The sequence below is a fragment of the Hippichthys cyanospilos genome, chromosome 20 (assembly GCF_059441005.1).
Source record: "Hippichthys cyanospilos isolate Australia breed blue-spotted pipefish chromosome 20, RoL_Hcya_1.0, whole genome shotgun sequence".
NCBI lineage: Eukaryota > Metazoa > Chordata > Actinopteri > Syngnathiformes > Syngnathidae > Hippichthys > Hippichthys cyanospilos.
This window is the reverse complement of record NC_142388.1, coordinates 10496621-10512503: the sequence shown is the minus strand read 5'-3', so window position 1 is coordinate 10512503 and position 15883 is coordinate 10496621. Positions and strand designations below refer to the sequence as shown.

General features: G+C 39.0%; 1 protein-coding gene across 3 annotated transcripts; it reads right to left on the bottom strand.

Moving 5' to 3' along the window:
- Window positions 1–122: 122 nt before the first annotated feature.
- On the bottom strand, window positions 123–10928 carry fermt1 (FERM domain containing kindlin 1). Of its 3 annotated transcripts, none has more exons than XM_088403257.1 (17): window positions 10774–10928; window positions 10354–10412; window positions 9055–9209; window positions 8639–8736; window positions 7632–7767; window positions 7416–7553; window positions 6557–6740; window positions 6366–6468; window positions 5223–5330; window positions 3941–4072; window positions 3750–3799; window positions 3328–3452; window positions 3142–3248; window positions 2407–2631; window positions 2024–2148; window positions 1808–1949; window positions 123–592 (listed from the first exon to the last, which is right to left on the bottom strand). In XM_088403257.1, the coding sequence occupies exons 1-17, from the start codon at window positions 10867–10869 to the stop codon at window positions 419–421; spliced, it is 2157 nt and encodes a 718-aa protein (XP_088259383.1). In that variant the 5' UTR covers window positions 10870–10928; the 3' UTR covers window positions 123–418. The 3 variants fall into 3 exon arrangements, with proteins under 3 accessions (XP_088259383.1, XP_088259385.1, XP_088259386.1); XM_088403259.1 differs by having other exon boundaries at window positions 10354–10453; window positions 10774–10865; XM_088403260.1 differs by lacking the exon at window positions 10774–10928 and adding an exon at window positions 10628–10670.
- Window positions 10929–15883: the final 4955 nt, after the last annotated feature.

Below are 15883 nucleotides of genomic sequence, written 5' to 3'. Positions count from 1 at the left end.
TTGTTTTAAATTTAAGATTTAAAGGTTAAACTGTGCATAAACAAACCAAACATCACTTTTTACATTTTATGTGGCCATACACTGCAGAGACAATTAAGGACAACAAGGAAGTCACAAAGAGGTAATAAAGACATCAAAAGAAATTTAATCTTACAATGTTTTTTTTCCTCCATACACAGTTTGAGATTATTTACATAAACAAGGTTTTGCCTTGACTGTAGATCAAAACGCTACAAAAGATAAGAGATTTATAAAAAAGATAAATAACAACTTGAAAATTCATGACATTGTTGATTTGTTCAGTTCTTTGATTCCCTGGCATGGACCAACTATGTTTCATCAAAATGTTTAAAAAATGAAAAATGTATCAATGCTCCATATGTGCTGTGCCCTGTATGACTGTGTCATCTGTCTTGTCTCATTCTTGGCCTCCGGTCAGTTTGTGGAACAGTTCTTCATCTAGGGTCTCATTCTGATCCTTGGATCGCGTCGAGAGGAAGATGTAGCCACCGATGAACTCGTGCACCACTTTGCAGTCGCAACTCAGGCAGCAGAAAGCTATGGTCACATTCTGGTCGAACTCAATGGTCACCTGCATTTATACAAAATGGAGCTGTTATTCTCAATCGGGGTACCTTGGCAGACGAGTTGCACTGTTTCTTCTATTGTAGACTTTTCTTGTGGGGGATGCTTGTGAGTTCTAATCCATTTTGTATAGTGAGTTAAATGCAGAAGTCATCTCAACGAATTTGAACCCCTCAAATAAAATCAACTATGAAAACGCCTCTTCGGACCACGGTATCAGAATTCCTGATTTTTTTTAAGAGTATTGGTTTTTTAGACTTTTTGTGGGTCTACTGGATTTTTTTTTTTAACTCTGAGGGAGACACTTTAAATCATCAGTTTTAAACAAAATGGAAGATATTATGTTTGTGGATGGAATAGCTTCTTGAAAAGTCCTTGTGGGTTCACTCATTATAGACAAATTTTACCTTGGCATTTAAAAGAACTCATTAGAGTTCTATGTTTCATAGCAAATCATCATTTGCTGCAGTGCTAAGCTCAAGTATGGCAAAATATTGTCTTGCATTTTAGAATTGTCCTTGTGTTTAGTATACGTGATTCAAATTTGGGAACCCTGAAAAAAATAATAATCATAAATCAGTACTGGAAAATTGGCAAATTGAGCCTAAAAAGATATCCAATTTGTTTTATAGCTTGGATACCTTGAGACTTTTTTGTGGGTCTGCTCGAGACAGATACTCCTACCAAATTTCATTGTGCCAAATGAAACTGAGCTCAGGGTTTGAATTTCTGAATGGAATTTGGTTAAAGTGGCAGCTCAGTGGCGCAGTGGTTAGCACGTCCGCCTCATAGTTTAGGAACCCGAGTTGAAATCCACCGGGCTCCAGCCTTCCTGTGTGGAGTTTGCATGTTCTCCCTGAGCCCACGAGTTCTCTTCAGGCACTCCGGCTTCCTCCCACACTCCAAAAACATGCATGGCAGATGTATTGGAAATACTAAATTGTCCTTAGCTGTGAATAGGCACGTGAATGGTTGTTAATCTCAGTGTGCCCTGCGATTGGCTGGCAACACATTAAGGGTGTCCCCCGCCTTCTGCCTGAACCCAGTGAGGATAAGCATACATAGAAAATGGATGGATGGACTTTGTAATGGACTTTGTTAAAGTTTTGGACAAAATCTATATAAATTCCAATGTAACGTCTCTTGTGAACTGCTAAAAAAACAACGCTAAAACAGTCACTTCAAACTCTCACTTGTCTAATCTTATTTTGTCAAAACTCACTTGTCTTATCTCCCAGTTGACGTTCCACTGCTTCATGTTGGCAAACCTCCACGTGGTGACAGGCAGGCAGGTGGACATGTCAAAACGGATCAGGCGATTGTACGAGATGCCGAGGATCTCGTCCTTCCTGCTGCCCTTGAACCTGTTACAATAATGTGGGCTTCTTGAATGATGACTCATGAGTGACATTTCTCTTTTATTTGCCTAACAAATTACCTGACGATATAGTAGTTGATGCCAAACTCCGGGAGGGATTGCCAAGCCTGGATGAACCGCATCTTTGCGTCCATGAGGGACAGGCGTGCTATGTTCTGATGGGCCTCAAGGATACGTGCTGTGAGCTTGATACAAGAACAATCAATGTCTATCAGTGTTGGGAAATAAAGGTTATACTTAAACTTCCTGTGAATAATAAATGTCACCCTTTAGATAGTAAACCACAACTCTAGCCAATTCTTATTCCAAAATCTTATTCAAGCACATGTAAAAGTCGGTATGTTTTTCAATTTTAGCTATGCAGGAGTTGAATCAGTTGCTTTCACTTGATGCAAAATCTTTGATTGAATGTGTAAGTGTGAGTGCTAGCCCCGCCCACCAACCTGCTTTGTCTTGTGCTTCTTGGCGTAGCGTGGCGAGACGAAACACTCTGCGTTCATTTCCATGGCGTCCAGGTCAGGCGCTGCCTGCCCCGGAGGGGGTGCCAGGCTCTTCATTTGCAAGAAGGACTGAATACTGCGCACCTCCGACTTATATGAGCTGTATGCCATGGTCTTGCCTTTCGAAGCCAGAATGCATGCCGCTTTCCACTTGGCGTACTGCGTTTCCTGTAGCCACAAAACCATGGTTCATAATAAACTTTTTATTATGGTAGAAAAGGGAGGTCTTTTATATATATATATATATATATATATATATATATATATATATATATATATATATATATATATAATTGTTTTATCCCTATCATTTTTATTCGCTATGTTATTCTTTTTATCCTTCATTTTATTCTATTTTTGACCCTTACTCATTTGTCTTATCAGAGTTAGCGTTTTATGTCCTTGAGCAGTTGTGTCTGTTTTTACCATGTTTTTATTTCTCTGTACAGGACTTTGGTCAGCCGTGGTTGTTTGAAAGTGCTTAAAATGCATGTTTCATAAACTTCCAACTACAATTCAAAGATTTGTGCTGCTGGGAAATTAAAATAGGGACATTAAGGAGGTTATTTTTGAAGAAACCTGAAAATGAACATGTTTGTCATAATGATGTAGAGTATTTTCATCAATAACTCAAAACTTATTCCTGTGACATAAGCCTGATTTAGCAAAAGAGCTTACATTGTCACATCGGATGTACACCTCGTTCATACCATCCGCCACTGGCAGAAGGAGTTTGATGCCGAACTTCTTGTCCGTGACATTGACATCAGGGACGATCTCACAGCCTGAGAACAATGTGGCAACGTTAGATTAAGATATCGTATTCGTATTTATCAGGAATGAATCCTTGAAATCACAAGTTACCTCGTAAGTGAAACTGCTCAATGGGTTCTCCTACGGCGGATTCCTTGTTCTTGTAGTAGGAGATGGTGGTGTCCTTGAATACAAACCAGTATTCTTTGTAAGGCCGCAATGTCAGTCGTTTAGGTCTGAGTTGGGAAAGATTTCTTAATCAATTTTTACAATTGTATATCCATTTGTATATATTTTCAGTTTAATATATATTTTTTAAAACAATCGTTAATATTTTTGTACTCGTATGACTGTTGAAAGTGGGTATCTTTATATTCTTCTTTATATAGTTTGTACCCCACTTGTATGACCGTTATAAATGTCGGCAGTCTAATCTGGGGATTTTTTTAATCTGTGGTTTTCAGCCATAGATGGAATTTTGACAGTGATAAGAGAGAAAAAGACAATAGGTGCTTATCCAGGTGGGTTTTTACCTGAAAAGGCGGAGGTAATCTGCCAGCTCTGGAATGTCTGTAATGTCTTCCTGGGGGTTGAAACAAACACGTGTCAATTATCTAATATCCTGGCCAAGTTGAGACACGCAATCAAAAGAGGCCCATTGGTAAAACCCCACTGCTGTTTTTTTACTCCAAAAGATTAAATGACAGCTCTGAAATACATTTACCAGAATTCTGTCCGAGACGCCACCTTCTAGCGTCACCTCCAGATTGGAGAGGGCGGCTTCGACTTCATCAATTTCCTGCTCGTTGGAGTGGTCCACTGGCTCACTGGACATGGTCAGTTTACAGATGTGATACTACAAAGACAAGACAAAAACAAAAAAGTCCAGAAAGCTTGGAAAAGGATGCTAATTCACTCTGCGTTCAGTTGATTTGATGAGCTTTGTAACGCATGATGGAATTGTGTATATAAACGTGTCCAGCTGAGAAGGTTTGATTCCTTTCCTTCTTCGACACATATCATCAGTTTTAGGAGTGCTGAGGTAGCAGCTTCTGGCAGATAAGACACTTTATTATAATTTCCCTTCATGGTGTCACGCAGAGATGGTTAGCACCAATGACGTATTTCATGAGGACGCGTGAAGGTCATCAAAGACAAAAAGGTTGAGCAAGAAACACCGGTTGGCTAAATTTTCCAAAAAAAACAGTACCGTGGCTCATGGTGTCTGATTTCAGTCACAATTAAAACCACTAATACATATATATTTGTTTTTATTCTTGAATGATCATAATAATAGCAACCAAACTTTAGTTTTGGAAACTCGCTTCTCTCTGTTCACAGAAATGCAGTTAAAAGACACTGTGCATGCGACCATGGGGAAATATAGTTAAATTCATTTGAGTTTTGTTAATTTCTTTGATGAAGGATTATGAATGGGACCACATTAACAATTCTCCCCTGCAAAGGAGACCTTGGAACCAGAAGGTATAGGAGAGAATCCTTGCAGTCTATGCACAAAAAAATATTCAGACAAGTTGTCATTCCACTAATAGCAAAATGGACAAAAATGTAAAAAATAACATTAAAAGGAATTTTAACCGACCCCTTATGCATTGATATTGTAGTTCGTCCCAATACTTTTTTTTCCTCACTGTCATTGTCACACACTTTTCTTCACTGAAAATGAAACATCCCTGAACAAACAGAAATTTCCGATAACAAGGCTCAAAATACTTATTTTTTCGCAGAGCTGTTTTGCGAATCATTGACTCAATGTGAGGAGCAACTTTCTAATTAAATAGTGTCTTCTTTTTTACTTCTTCTTTTCTTCTTTCCCTTGAAAAAACCTGCCATTTCTGACCACAAATGAACTGTGGTTCAAAAGGCAGGTGTTTGATTCTTGCTTTAGCAAAAATGCAGGTCACAAACAGCAATGTAAAACTGCTTCTTTCGAGCCTTACGATCATATGAACCCCGTTTCAACGTGCGATCCTGTCAACATTCACCTGTAACGACGCAAACATGAGCATCTCCTCCTCAGTACAGTCGATTTCCTCTAGCAGGATGGACCAGCGAGCCTGCTCGTAGAGCTGCGTTATCCTCACTGCATCGTACTGAAACGTAACAAACATGCATTCATTTACCAAAAGGATAAGGCGGTAATACAAATCCTAAGGCCTTTTGGCCAAATCAAGCCCTCCAGGTTGGTTTGTGCAGCCCTGTGGCGGAATTTTTCTTTACTTAATTCCAAATGATAAAGTCATCAAATACACAGGTAATTTTGAGCCCATTATTAATGATTAGACTAATGATGTGGGACATTCCAGAATTGGAGGACATTTAGGCTCAAATAATTCTTGAAAAATAACTTTTCTTCACTTTTCTGATTTTCTGCTATATAATCATCAATAATAGGTAATAAACTACCATAGGCTTGATTAGCTCAACTTTCAGATCAATCGTGCAATTTTTAGTACATGTTTTATTTGTTGTTTACAGTACTTGATGCAACACCGTTACCAACACTGAGCAACCTGAAAAAAGTACATAATTGATTTCCGAAACATAATTCCTTTTCCATTACCCAAAGTACCATTCTGTCATGATAATAAACTGATTTCACAAATGACTTGATTTAAATGTATTTATACGTATTTCAAAAGCTGTCTCACCTAAATTAAAAAAAATAGTACGTATGTTTTACTTTGCCAATTTCGTTTATTGTACACTATTTATTCAAACAACGTTTGCATATGGCTGCACAAACCCTTTAAAGGAAAAGGAGTCTAACCCCTTAGAGCTAAGAAATTTAAGATTGTTTTCAATTATAATAATATGGTAACCGGGTTAAAATTAGGGTAACAAGGTTGCATGAATTAAGTAGAATTAGCTACATTATTTTTGATACTAGATCAAAGTGCCACAAAATAAAAGTCTGAGACACCAAAGTGTTCTTTGAATAATATTTAATACCTTCTGTCCCCCCCCTAGAGGGGCGTGAGGTGATGTTAGGGAGGGGGCGCGGATGACCCCATGGAAAAGGCTTTGTTTTTGTTGTTGTTGTTGTTGTTGTTTTTTTGCATAATCATTCAGACTGTTCAAATGGTTGAAAACAAATTTAACAGGCTTCAGCACTGCATCTGACTTACTTTGGGATTGAGGTCAAAGAAGACGTTGTACTTAAAGCGCAGCAGCAGCTTGTCGTTGTCTTGAATGTCCTGCTCCATGAGAGAACGCGAAGAGTCCAGCCACCTGTCAATGACACGTCATGCACTGTAGTTCAAAATGGATAGCGGTAGAGCAAAAATCATATACAGTCATGCTATATGAGGTCTTCTACCCAGCATTTCTGATGGCTTTGTCCTCCAAAGATAGAGGCTGGTAGAGCTTGGCCAGCTCGGCGGGCGGCAGGTTGGGCTGGCAGTCGGCGAGGGGGTTCTCCCCGAACCACAGGCTGGTGGCCGACACTGGCATCCCGTTCTCTGGGTCGTAAGTGGCCGTCATGGTCTTGCTGCACATGGGCCCTTGTTTGAGGAGAAGGGATACACAATGCAGTACATAATGTGAGTCAGGCTTGAGCTTGAGTTAATTATGTTAGGGTTGCAATTAGGGCTACTCTTAGGATGTTCGGGTTATGGTTGGGTCTTGAATCTTGAAAAATGTTCTAAACTATTGGTCCTATCCCCTTTGACAGAAAGTTGTGGCATATAGCATTAACAAAGGAATATAATTACTACATCATTATTTGATTTTGATTGATTTTAGCGTGTTTAATCAAGTTGAAGAATTTGAAACTGATGTCTTCGAGTTTATACAAATCATTTGAAAAATGAGAAAAAAAATGAGAAAAATTAGTCACTATAACACAATTTACCAATGAATTGTTTCATGCTTCATTTTATTTTCCTCTTAATTTGAAAAAAAAAAAATACTGTTACTGCCACAGCATAAAAGGTATTACATCTGATTTAGTGGTGGCTGCAGAAACCCCCTGAAGTGTCTTCATGTGGCTCCAGAGGTTTGGGACTTTGGTTTAGGCTAGTAAGGTTAAGGGTTATGAATGGGGGGTTGAGGTTAGGTTTGAGACATTAAGGTTAGGACAGTAGGGTGCAAGGTTAAGGATTTGGTGGCAATGTTTCGGGTGTAAAGTAAAAGATTTTGTATTTGGGCCAGAGCGTTTAGGTGTATTTTTCCAGTACCTGAGCCCCCTGGCCCACCGCTGACTAAATCAATGTCCCAGATATCCTCCACTTGAGAGTTTTTGCCTCTTTTTTTCTTCTTCTTGGAGGGATCATCAGGAGGCTGGAGGAGGGAGAGTTCTTCAGACCGCCTGATGTCTGACAACAAGAAGACAATTTAAGATGAATTCAACCAAATTTGAAGGAGAAAAAAAAGATTAGGGAGGATACACTCACTGAGGATTTGACAGATCTCTGCCACGGCTTTGAAGACCACGCAGGAGAAGCTTACAGTCATTTTAATGGTTTTCATGTTTGGCAGCTGCAAAAGCAGGCTTTTGTGTTGGGGGGTGTAGCGCAGGTCCGCATCAGCCTTTGTGGAGAGTTGAGTATATGGGATGACATAAAAACCTGAATAAGTACTAGTAATCATAATCATAATCACAGAAACTGAAATATCCATGTCTTACTCAGCTAAGGTGCCAATGGTAGTGAGTGTTTGCAAATTTGATTAACTCCTTATAGTGAATCGTGAATGTTTACACAAATCAGTTTCATAAAATGCAATGTGAATTTTGTGGGGAAAAAAATTTGATTTGATTAAAAATGAACATAGTACAACAGCATTTTATCCAGTCTATCGGTCAGTGAATTGAGTTCACTGAAATCAAGCTGTAAATGTAATACGGTGTGCTGTGCTGTATATTCTGCACCTCACACGATATTCCGCAAACTGGTTTGAATTCCATGGGGGGCTTTGAAATTAGTGGTAAATTCCACAATTGTGGAATCCTGGAGGGACTATTGAATAATTTAGGTGGATAAAATAAAGGTGGATTTAAATAAATAAATAAAAAACTAATGAGGCAGAATGGAAAAAATAAAACTGCACATATTGTACCATTATCAAATGTTTTCTGGGAGATTTTTTTTTTAATTTAAAAAAAAAAATCATTATTTTTTAAATGACTCTTCCAAACACTGGTTGTTATGTTTTTTCATGGCATTTTTTGTGTTTATGTGTGATCCTTTTCCCCCTGTAAACTATTTTCTGGATTAACTTGACTTCTATTTTTGCAATATAGCACTGATGCCAAATTACTATATTCTGATTGATTTTTCTGCTGACAAATGCTTAGATGTTGCATGTCCTTTTAAAGGTATTACACAGAAAAAAAGTACACATTGCGGTATATCTATATTCCATGGATGTACAATCCTATTAATTTTCTTTCATGTCCTACCTGAATTCCATACTTGTCCAATGTCCAGTGGGTCTTGAGCAGCCAGCAATTCCTCTGCTCCCACCACAGGGCGTGATCTGACCAGTCCTGGGGAGCCTCTACAAATAAAAGCACCACACATTGAAGAGATTTGCTTCTAAATATGTTAGAAATGTTTGGAGATAATTGCTAAAACATGTGAACACAACCAAAACAGCATAGTGTTCTCCATATGAGCTATTCTGTGAAGAAAAGCCCGTGTAGCAGATTAGATCCCGGATGAACTTTGTGCCCTGGGGTAACATGAGCAATTGTGGTTAAAAACAATGGCACTCGAGTGTGGAGCAATGCAGGCCAAACAAAGGTGCGGCCTGGCAAACAGTACTACAAGGTTTATAAGCAGATGGCATTCAACTGCAGAAGCATCTGACACCTACTTATTTTCTCCACCAGCTTCAACATGAGGCCACCGATGTGCAGGTCACCCTTCACACGCAGCTTGAAGCGCATGGATTCATCGCTCTCTTTTTGGTCCACGTGCACCTGCAGCTCCCATGACGTCTCCCCGTACTCGGCTGCTGTGATCATAGCTCTGAACATACAACAGAGACAAGGATATGAAATGAAACATGCATACAAAAATTACAATTAGATGTGTATGATATACAAATACTCAAAGTCAATAAAAATGTAGATACAGTAAAGCCAATTAAAATGACAATGACGTGCTTGCTTGGGGGAATTCCACTAAACTACGGTGTTTTGATTCTATGGAAATATTGGGCAACAGCTGGGACAAAACACTACGATGTTTCCCAACTTCCTGTGACAACATCAATATTAATATGGCTGTCAGCTCATAAACATTACAACCTTGAGGCCACAATGAACAAAAAAAGACTTACAAAGTCTGAACAAAAACAGAAACTAAATCCAATGCAAAAATAAATACAATTTTTCTCAGTACTGTATTATTATGATTTTTCTTGGTCCATTTAATGTCACTGTAACCTCATGTGTCTACTCTGCTACTGAACATTTATTAATATTCTAAGCAAGAGATGAAAAACTCGGGGGGAGGCAGGTAATGAGGGGAAACAAGAAGGAGGAGGAGGATCAGGGAGGATTCCGCTCTGGAATGCATGACGTGCAGGGACACGAAAGTGCTTCACGGGGCACAAATCTGTTGTTTGGAAGTCAGGAAAATGCTAAAAACTCAATCATCCTCTCAAAATAGACTAATATAATAATTATTATACATTTGTTCTGATAACTATGGGCAAATGATTTAAAACGAATGTGTAGTACTGTGAATTGTGAGCCTGCGTCTCTTTTGGCCTTAATGCTAAAATTCTATTCTAATTAACCCAAACTCCAAAAGATCACAGAAAGAATAATCGTTTTTTGTTTGTTTGTTTTTACTCTCATGCGTACGCTTGTTATTTTTAATTGATTTTTCCTAAGCTTTAACGCACATCGGGGACAACGGCTCCAGCCAACTCCGGTATAAGAAAAAAGAAAATACCATGACACTGTCACCTACAACTTAAAAAAATATATAAATAAATACAAAACCTAACATATTGCATTTTTGTGCTACGGTTCGATTTGTTGTTGCGAAAAGGAGTAAATTAAACATTAACTTCTTTAACACAGACGTAGAGGACAAAACACGCAATATAATCAGATTTTATTCAATATTATTATTGTTTAAAACAGTTTAAGAAACGTCCTACCTGGATTTGGAACCTTGTAGCGCTTTGGTGGAGTTCTCGTGAGAAGTGGGGGTAGGATGCTGAAGGCAACGAGAGCTTGATTCAAAGGAAAGCCACGCCCCTTTGCAGCCAGGTAAGTGACGTCAGCAGAAAGTGGTAGTCTTTTTATTGACAAAGATAACAACCGTCTTCGCTTTGCTCAACCGCCGGAGAAATAAAAGTGAGAATTATGTTTATAGCAACCGTCGTTTTGATTCATAACGCGCAACCACCAGGGTTTAAAACGTACACTCACCAGTTTGAGGAGTGATAAAATGAACTTTAACGGGTTAGCTTCAATACAGGTGGCTGCTTTAAGTTAGCATCTTAGCTCGTTTACCTCCAAATTTTCACTGCGATTAATTTACAGCCCTCGGGATAATGGATGAAAAATGAACATACCAAATGTGAGGTGTTCTCGTGTTTTGTTTTGGTTTTCCAGATTCCCGCAAATCTAAGGAACCTGAGCTGAATCAAGCTCCTGTCTCCTGCCCACATCCTTCCTAGTGAGTGAATCAGAATGAATCACATAATGGTATCGCCAGTTCAACGGAGAACATAGTCACTTTTCCCCAACGGATGTTTTTTAAGTGTTTATTTGCCATGGTGACTCATGTTTTTTTTTGTGTGTGTGAAATGTTTTACTACTTTATATGTGCAACAAAAGGTCATAAAAATAATATAGCTGCTCCAATGTCCAAGAAATGAGTTACACTGGAAATGGGTTTGGAAACCACTTCAAAATGACATAAGTCTGAAGAAATATTGAGTAATAAGTACAACACAAACATATATAGTGGTAAATGGTGCCGAGAGGTGTTTGTGACCTCTACTAGCTTGCTTGACAACATGATGATTATTGGCAGTATTATTTGACTCACAAATACCTTATATTTTCATCTTATAACTTATAACTCTCACATCTTTGTTTATTGAGCATTACAAGGCAGAAAATAATATTTGGAGTTGTTGCAAGCAGCCACAAATGTACGCCAGGTTGTGAGTAACTGACTGTGAATTACTGTTTTGACGCGCTCATAAACGAGTCAATTTGTGTCATGGTTGTTAAAATGTCATGAAGGTTTGCACAATTCATATTCAAATATCAAACAATAAGTCAATTTGGCACTAGCTGATATCACATCAATGTCTCTCATGCTTCTTGTGCACGGAATTGTTTGTTTGTTGAAAAAAATACTAATATGTAAAGTGTTAACTCAATCCATCAATCCATCCATTATTGTTACCATTTCATTTTCAAGGACAATTAAGTGTCCAACTGATTATCAAAATTAAAATGGAGGTGATAGGGTTTTTCCAACTGCGTCTTCAGTGTGTGTGTGGGGGGGGACTTCTCCAATGGTCATCCCCGTCAGCTCAGTCAGCGCAATTGCAGAACCGTTATTTGACATATATTGGCCCCTGCGTCATCAGTGTTTCTTCACATATTGTACCTAAGCTAGTACACAACATTTTATGCGTCATTTGACCGAGGCAGAGTGGTTGAGAAAATTAAACGGCTGAATGATAATTAAAGCTTGTTTCCCTTAAGTTGAATTTGTTGTGTCAATAGAAAAGATTTTACGTGAGTTAAATATCCTCAATAAACAGTAGAGAAAACGTTTTTTGGCCATTTCAAAAGATAAGGTGATTAACAAGTAGTGTTAATTTGAGTAGTTAATGTGCTTATTGAGGGACTGGCAATCAACACTATTTTTCTTCTGCACCCACAGGTTGGTTCTGCGGGATTCATTTTTTTCACATGTAGAAAGAAACACTGCCTTTTGGATTATATTGGAACCTCTAAACACTAGTTTTAAAATAATTTTAGTTCAGAAGAGCATTAGTCAATCATTTTTATGCCACTAGGAATTTCCCTGGTTCCTACTGTTTAAAACAATTAGTAAATCGATACTTGGAGCTTCATTTTGATACGCATTTTGGGTTTCGCAATAGTTATGTTGTCCTGGCAAACATCTGGAAACATTTTGATCATTTTAATTTAATCTGCACAGTATTTTTATACTAAATTTTCCTTTAATCTGTATTTGAGGACTTCCTGATAGTGTAGTTTTATTTTACCTGGACAACCTTTAGAGAGGATTTATGGTCATCTTACTTTTAACCTGTGGAACTTTTTTTTTTTTTTTTTCTGTTTTCTTAGAATTTTTTTATTTTTTTACTTACTAGGATTTTTATAGGGCAGGATCCGAAGACGATTTATGGTATAGTAAAGACACGACTAAATTCTTCATAATGCTATCAGGAAACTCAGTTATGACTCTTTGCAGACAGTTGACTAATTATTTACATGGCTAGAAGAGACAGTGACTTATTAGTCACAGAGTAACAAGAGCATGACTAAAATCACAAGTTCACTTTTCAAGCATCCAACACGCACAAAGAATACATTGGAAAACAAATGCCTATATAAATTAAAGTAATTTACATTTATATTTACGTGGGCTTCCAAAATGGTAGTACTGTTATAGCCACACGGTGGCGCCAGTAGACCATGTCAGTGCAGAACCCAAACCCGCTAGAAGGATTTGATAAATAATACAGTAATACCAAATTATGTAGTCCTAAAAGGAAGAAAACGGGCGGACATGTCACACCACCCCAGCTTTAGAGGCTAGCAATTCGTATCCGTTTTAAGTGAACAATGCTAGGGAGCTTATTGTACATTTATCAGTGGGAAATAATACACATATTTTATCTACAGAAGAACTGGAAGTTCAAGCCCAAACCACTGAGCAGTTAATGTTTGTTGGGGTTAACACTGTGCTAATGTGAGGTTTGAAACCCCTCATTATTTTGCTGATAAGACTAAATCGTACAATCACATAGGAATACAAAAGTATTTTGTAATAACCAGCGTTTCCTAGGAAAGAAGGAACCTACACAGATTAATAAATAATTATTTCCTGAGTGGGGTTGCCTGATTTCCTGATACCATGGAAGACGGTGATAAAACCCAGCGCTGACGCTTCAACTTGACAATAGTTTTTGTAATTCTTATATGTGGTCATAAATACTCTGTTACTCTCACCTGTTTAGCATATTTGATTTTTATTTACAAATACAGATACAAAATAACCTGAAATCATTAGTACCGGGGTGTATAAATTCCACTGTGGATGTTTTTTCCTGTAGGCCCATTTGAGTCCTTGTTTAACATTGCCCTGCCCTTTTGCTTTGTTTTATCACTGGATGATGCAGTATTGTTCTCCAGAGTTTCCAGTTTGGGCAGTGGCCATTTTCTTTCTGCCCTTAGTCTCCTCTTAGATAATATTTGTCCCAAAGTGAATACAGGAGACCATGTTTTCTTGCATTCAGTGTGGCAGTGCTTTCACACTTTTATAGATGTACTCAGGTGGTAGTATGTGGAAGTGTAAAACCGATCACTCCATTTAGACTCCACAGTCTCCATGAGGCTGCAATACCCCACGCCCAAAACATACATGCTGAGTATGTCACGCTGGGACATTAGATCATTGCAGTGGGCCTTTGTGAGAGGAAATGTAAATTGTACGGAGGGGAATGAAAAACAAACAAGTAAACTCCCGAGCTTTGGAAAATAACCAGTCAGACTGAGTCCACGTCCCCACGACACCTGCAGTGAGTGGTGGGAAACACTGAATATTGATGATGAAGTGCACTTTTTGAGGCACAATAAATTAAATGGAAGGCAGTGGGAAACGGCATCTGTGGGGGCCTTTTTTGACGACTTTCCGTATTTACGGAAAGGGAAAACCTCCTGGTGACCTGGGAACACGCTTACCCAATTAGCAGCCTCGCCTATGGATCAAATGGAAGTGAAAACATTTGCTGCCGTGACGGAGACGCATCACAATGACCCATTCATACCGCCGGGGCTCGTGCTTTGGGGAAGATTTGGGGGTGGCGGTGGGGGTTCTTCCAGAGACTTAGTGGGGCGGTGGGAATAGACGTGAGGGAGTCATGAATGCAACAAGGAACTACCTCACCGCTCGCTTTGATGGCTCGGCGGAGGCCTACTTCATGACTCAATATGGGTACAGAGGTAAACACAGCTCAAAAGTGTTGTTTTCATAACGTTACCAACCCGCCCCCAATTCCTTGGACGATCTCACCTCTTTAGCCTGGTGAGACCGCCGGGCCCGTTCCTGTGGGAATAGTGCAGAAAGGGGGACGAGGGGCAGTCAGGAGGCCTGAGAAGTTGCACGGAAAGAGAAACTCTTGACAGCACCTGACTCTGGGGACTGGAACGGGGCGCTGCCCTATGGCCCTGCCGAGTGTTAAAACTCAGATTCATTGCTCTCCTGAAAATACATTTCCAGTCTCGGCTTCTTAATTTATTTTTTCGGAAGCCTTCGACCTCTTTAGAGGTCATAAAATCCCTTGCTGCACAGTAGAACATGCACACTAGTTTATTTGGTTTGCAAGTAAGTTTAGAAAGATTGCCTTAAAGCCAACTAATTAATGACTATATCACAGTATCTTCACATGGACTGTTTGTCCTACAACCATAAGTTCAGAATAAAGGTTCCTCTATTTCCAGGTTAATTGTTTATTTATGAGTGTGGAGCCTCAGGCCCTTCTATTAATGGAAACATCTACAGGTTTCCGTTGCGCCTTATAAAAATGTTAGCTCCATGCTATGGAAAGTCCAAAGGTGTGAAAACCTCTCTTCTCTGCTAAGTTCACAAAAAAATTAATAAAAACAATAAAAAATCAATTTACACAGTCCTCTCTGTAAATGCAAGAGTTATGTACTAGTTCTTATAACCTAGTTGAGTCCATTGGACAAGTTGTCTTTCTCTAACTTTCCCCCCAAAACATCTCACCTTGGCTGAACTGTTTTCTAAGCATATCCATCTTAGTGACACCTAAAAAATAACTCTGAACAGCTTCATTCCCGATATTATCTATGCTTCTCATTGTTTCCTATTATAATAAAATAATTGCTATCATTCTCTGTGGAAGTGGACCGTATATAAACGCATTTGGAGTGGTCGCATTTTCAGTTTCTTGTGGCACCGCATCTTGTATCCCTCCATCTCCCTTTGGATAAACTCAGTTGAAAAGTAAACACACAAGACCATTGCGGTACAGCATATTGGAAAAGTTGTACATGTAGGGTGGCCTTCTGCTTCTGTCAAAGGACAAACAAATGCTAGCAAGATGGGGGGGGTAAGAGTATGATGGGAATTACATCACTGTACGGTTTACGCTATAGCTGCCACCCCTGATGTCTGTAGTTTCTACACAACGCTTTCCATATGGAAACATCTGATGGAAATAAAAGTTTCATAGTGCCTGCTCGGGCTGTCGTAAATACTGCTTGTCAGCGATGTATAAGGCTGTTCTGGAGACGGGGTTTATGGCAAGGGATGTAATACGGTGCCTCTTTGGGAAATGCAGCTACCGTAAACCGCCAGTATCACTTTACCTGTCCCTGGCAGATCCGTGCCATTCTCCAGTTCTGAGTAAAAGTAAGAGATGATGAACATCCACCTTAGTCCTGTTC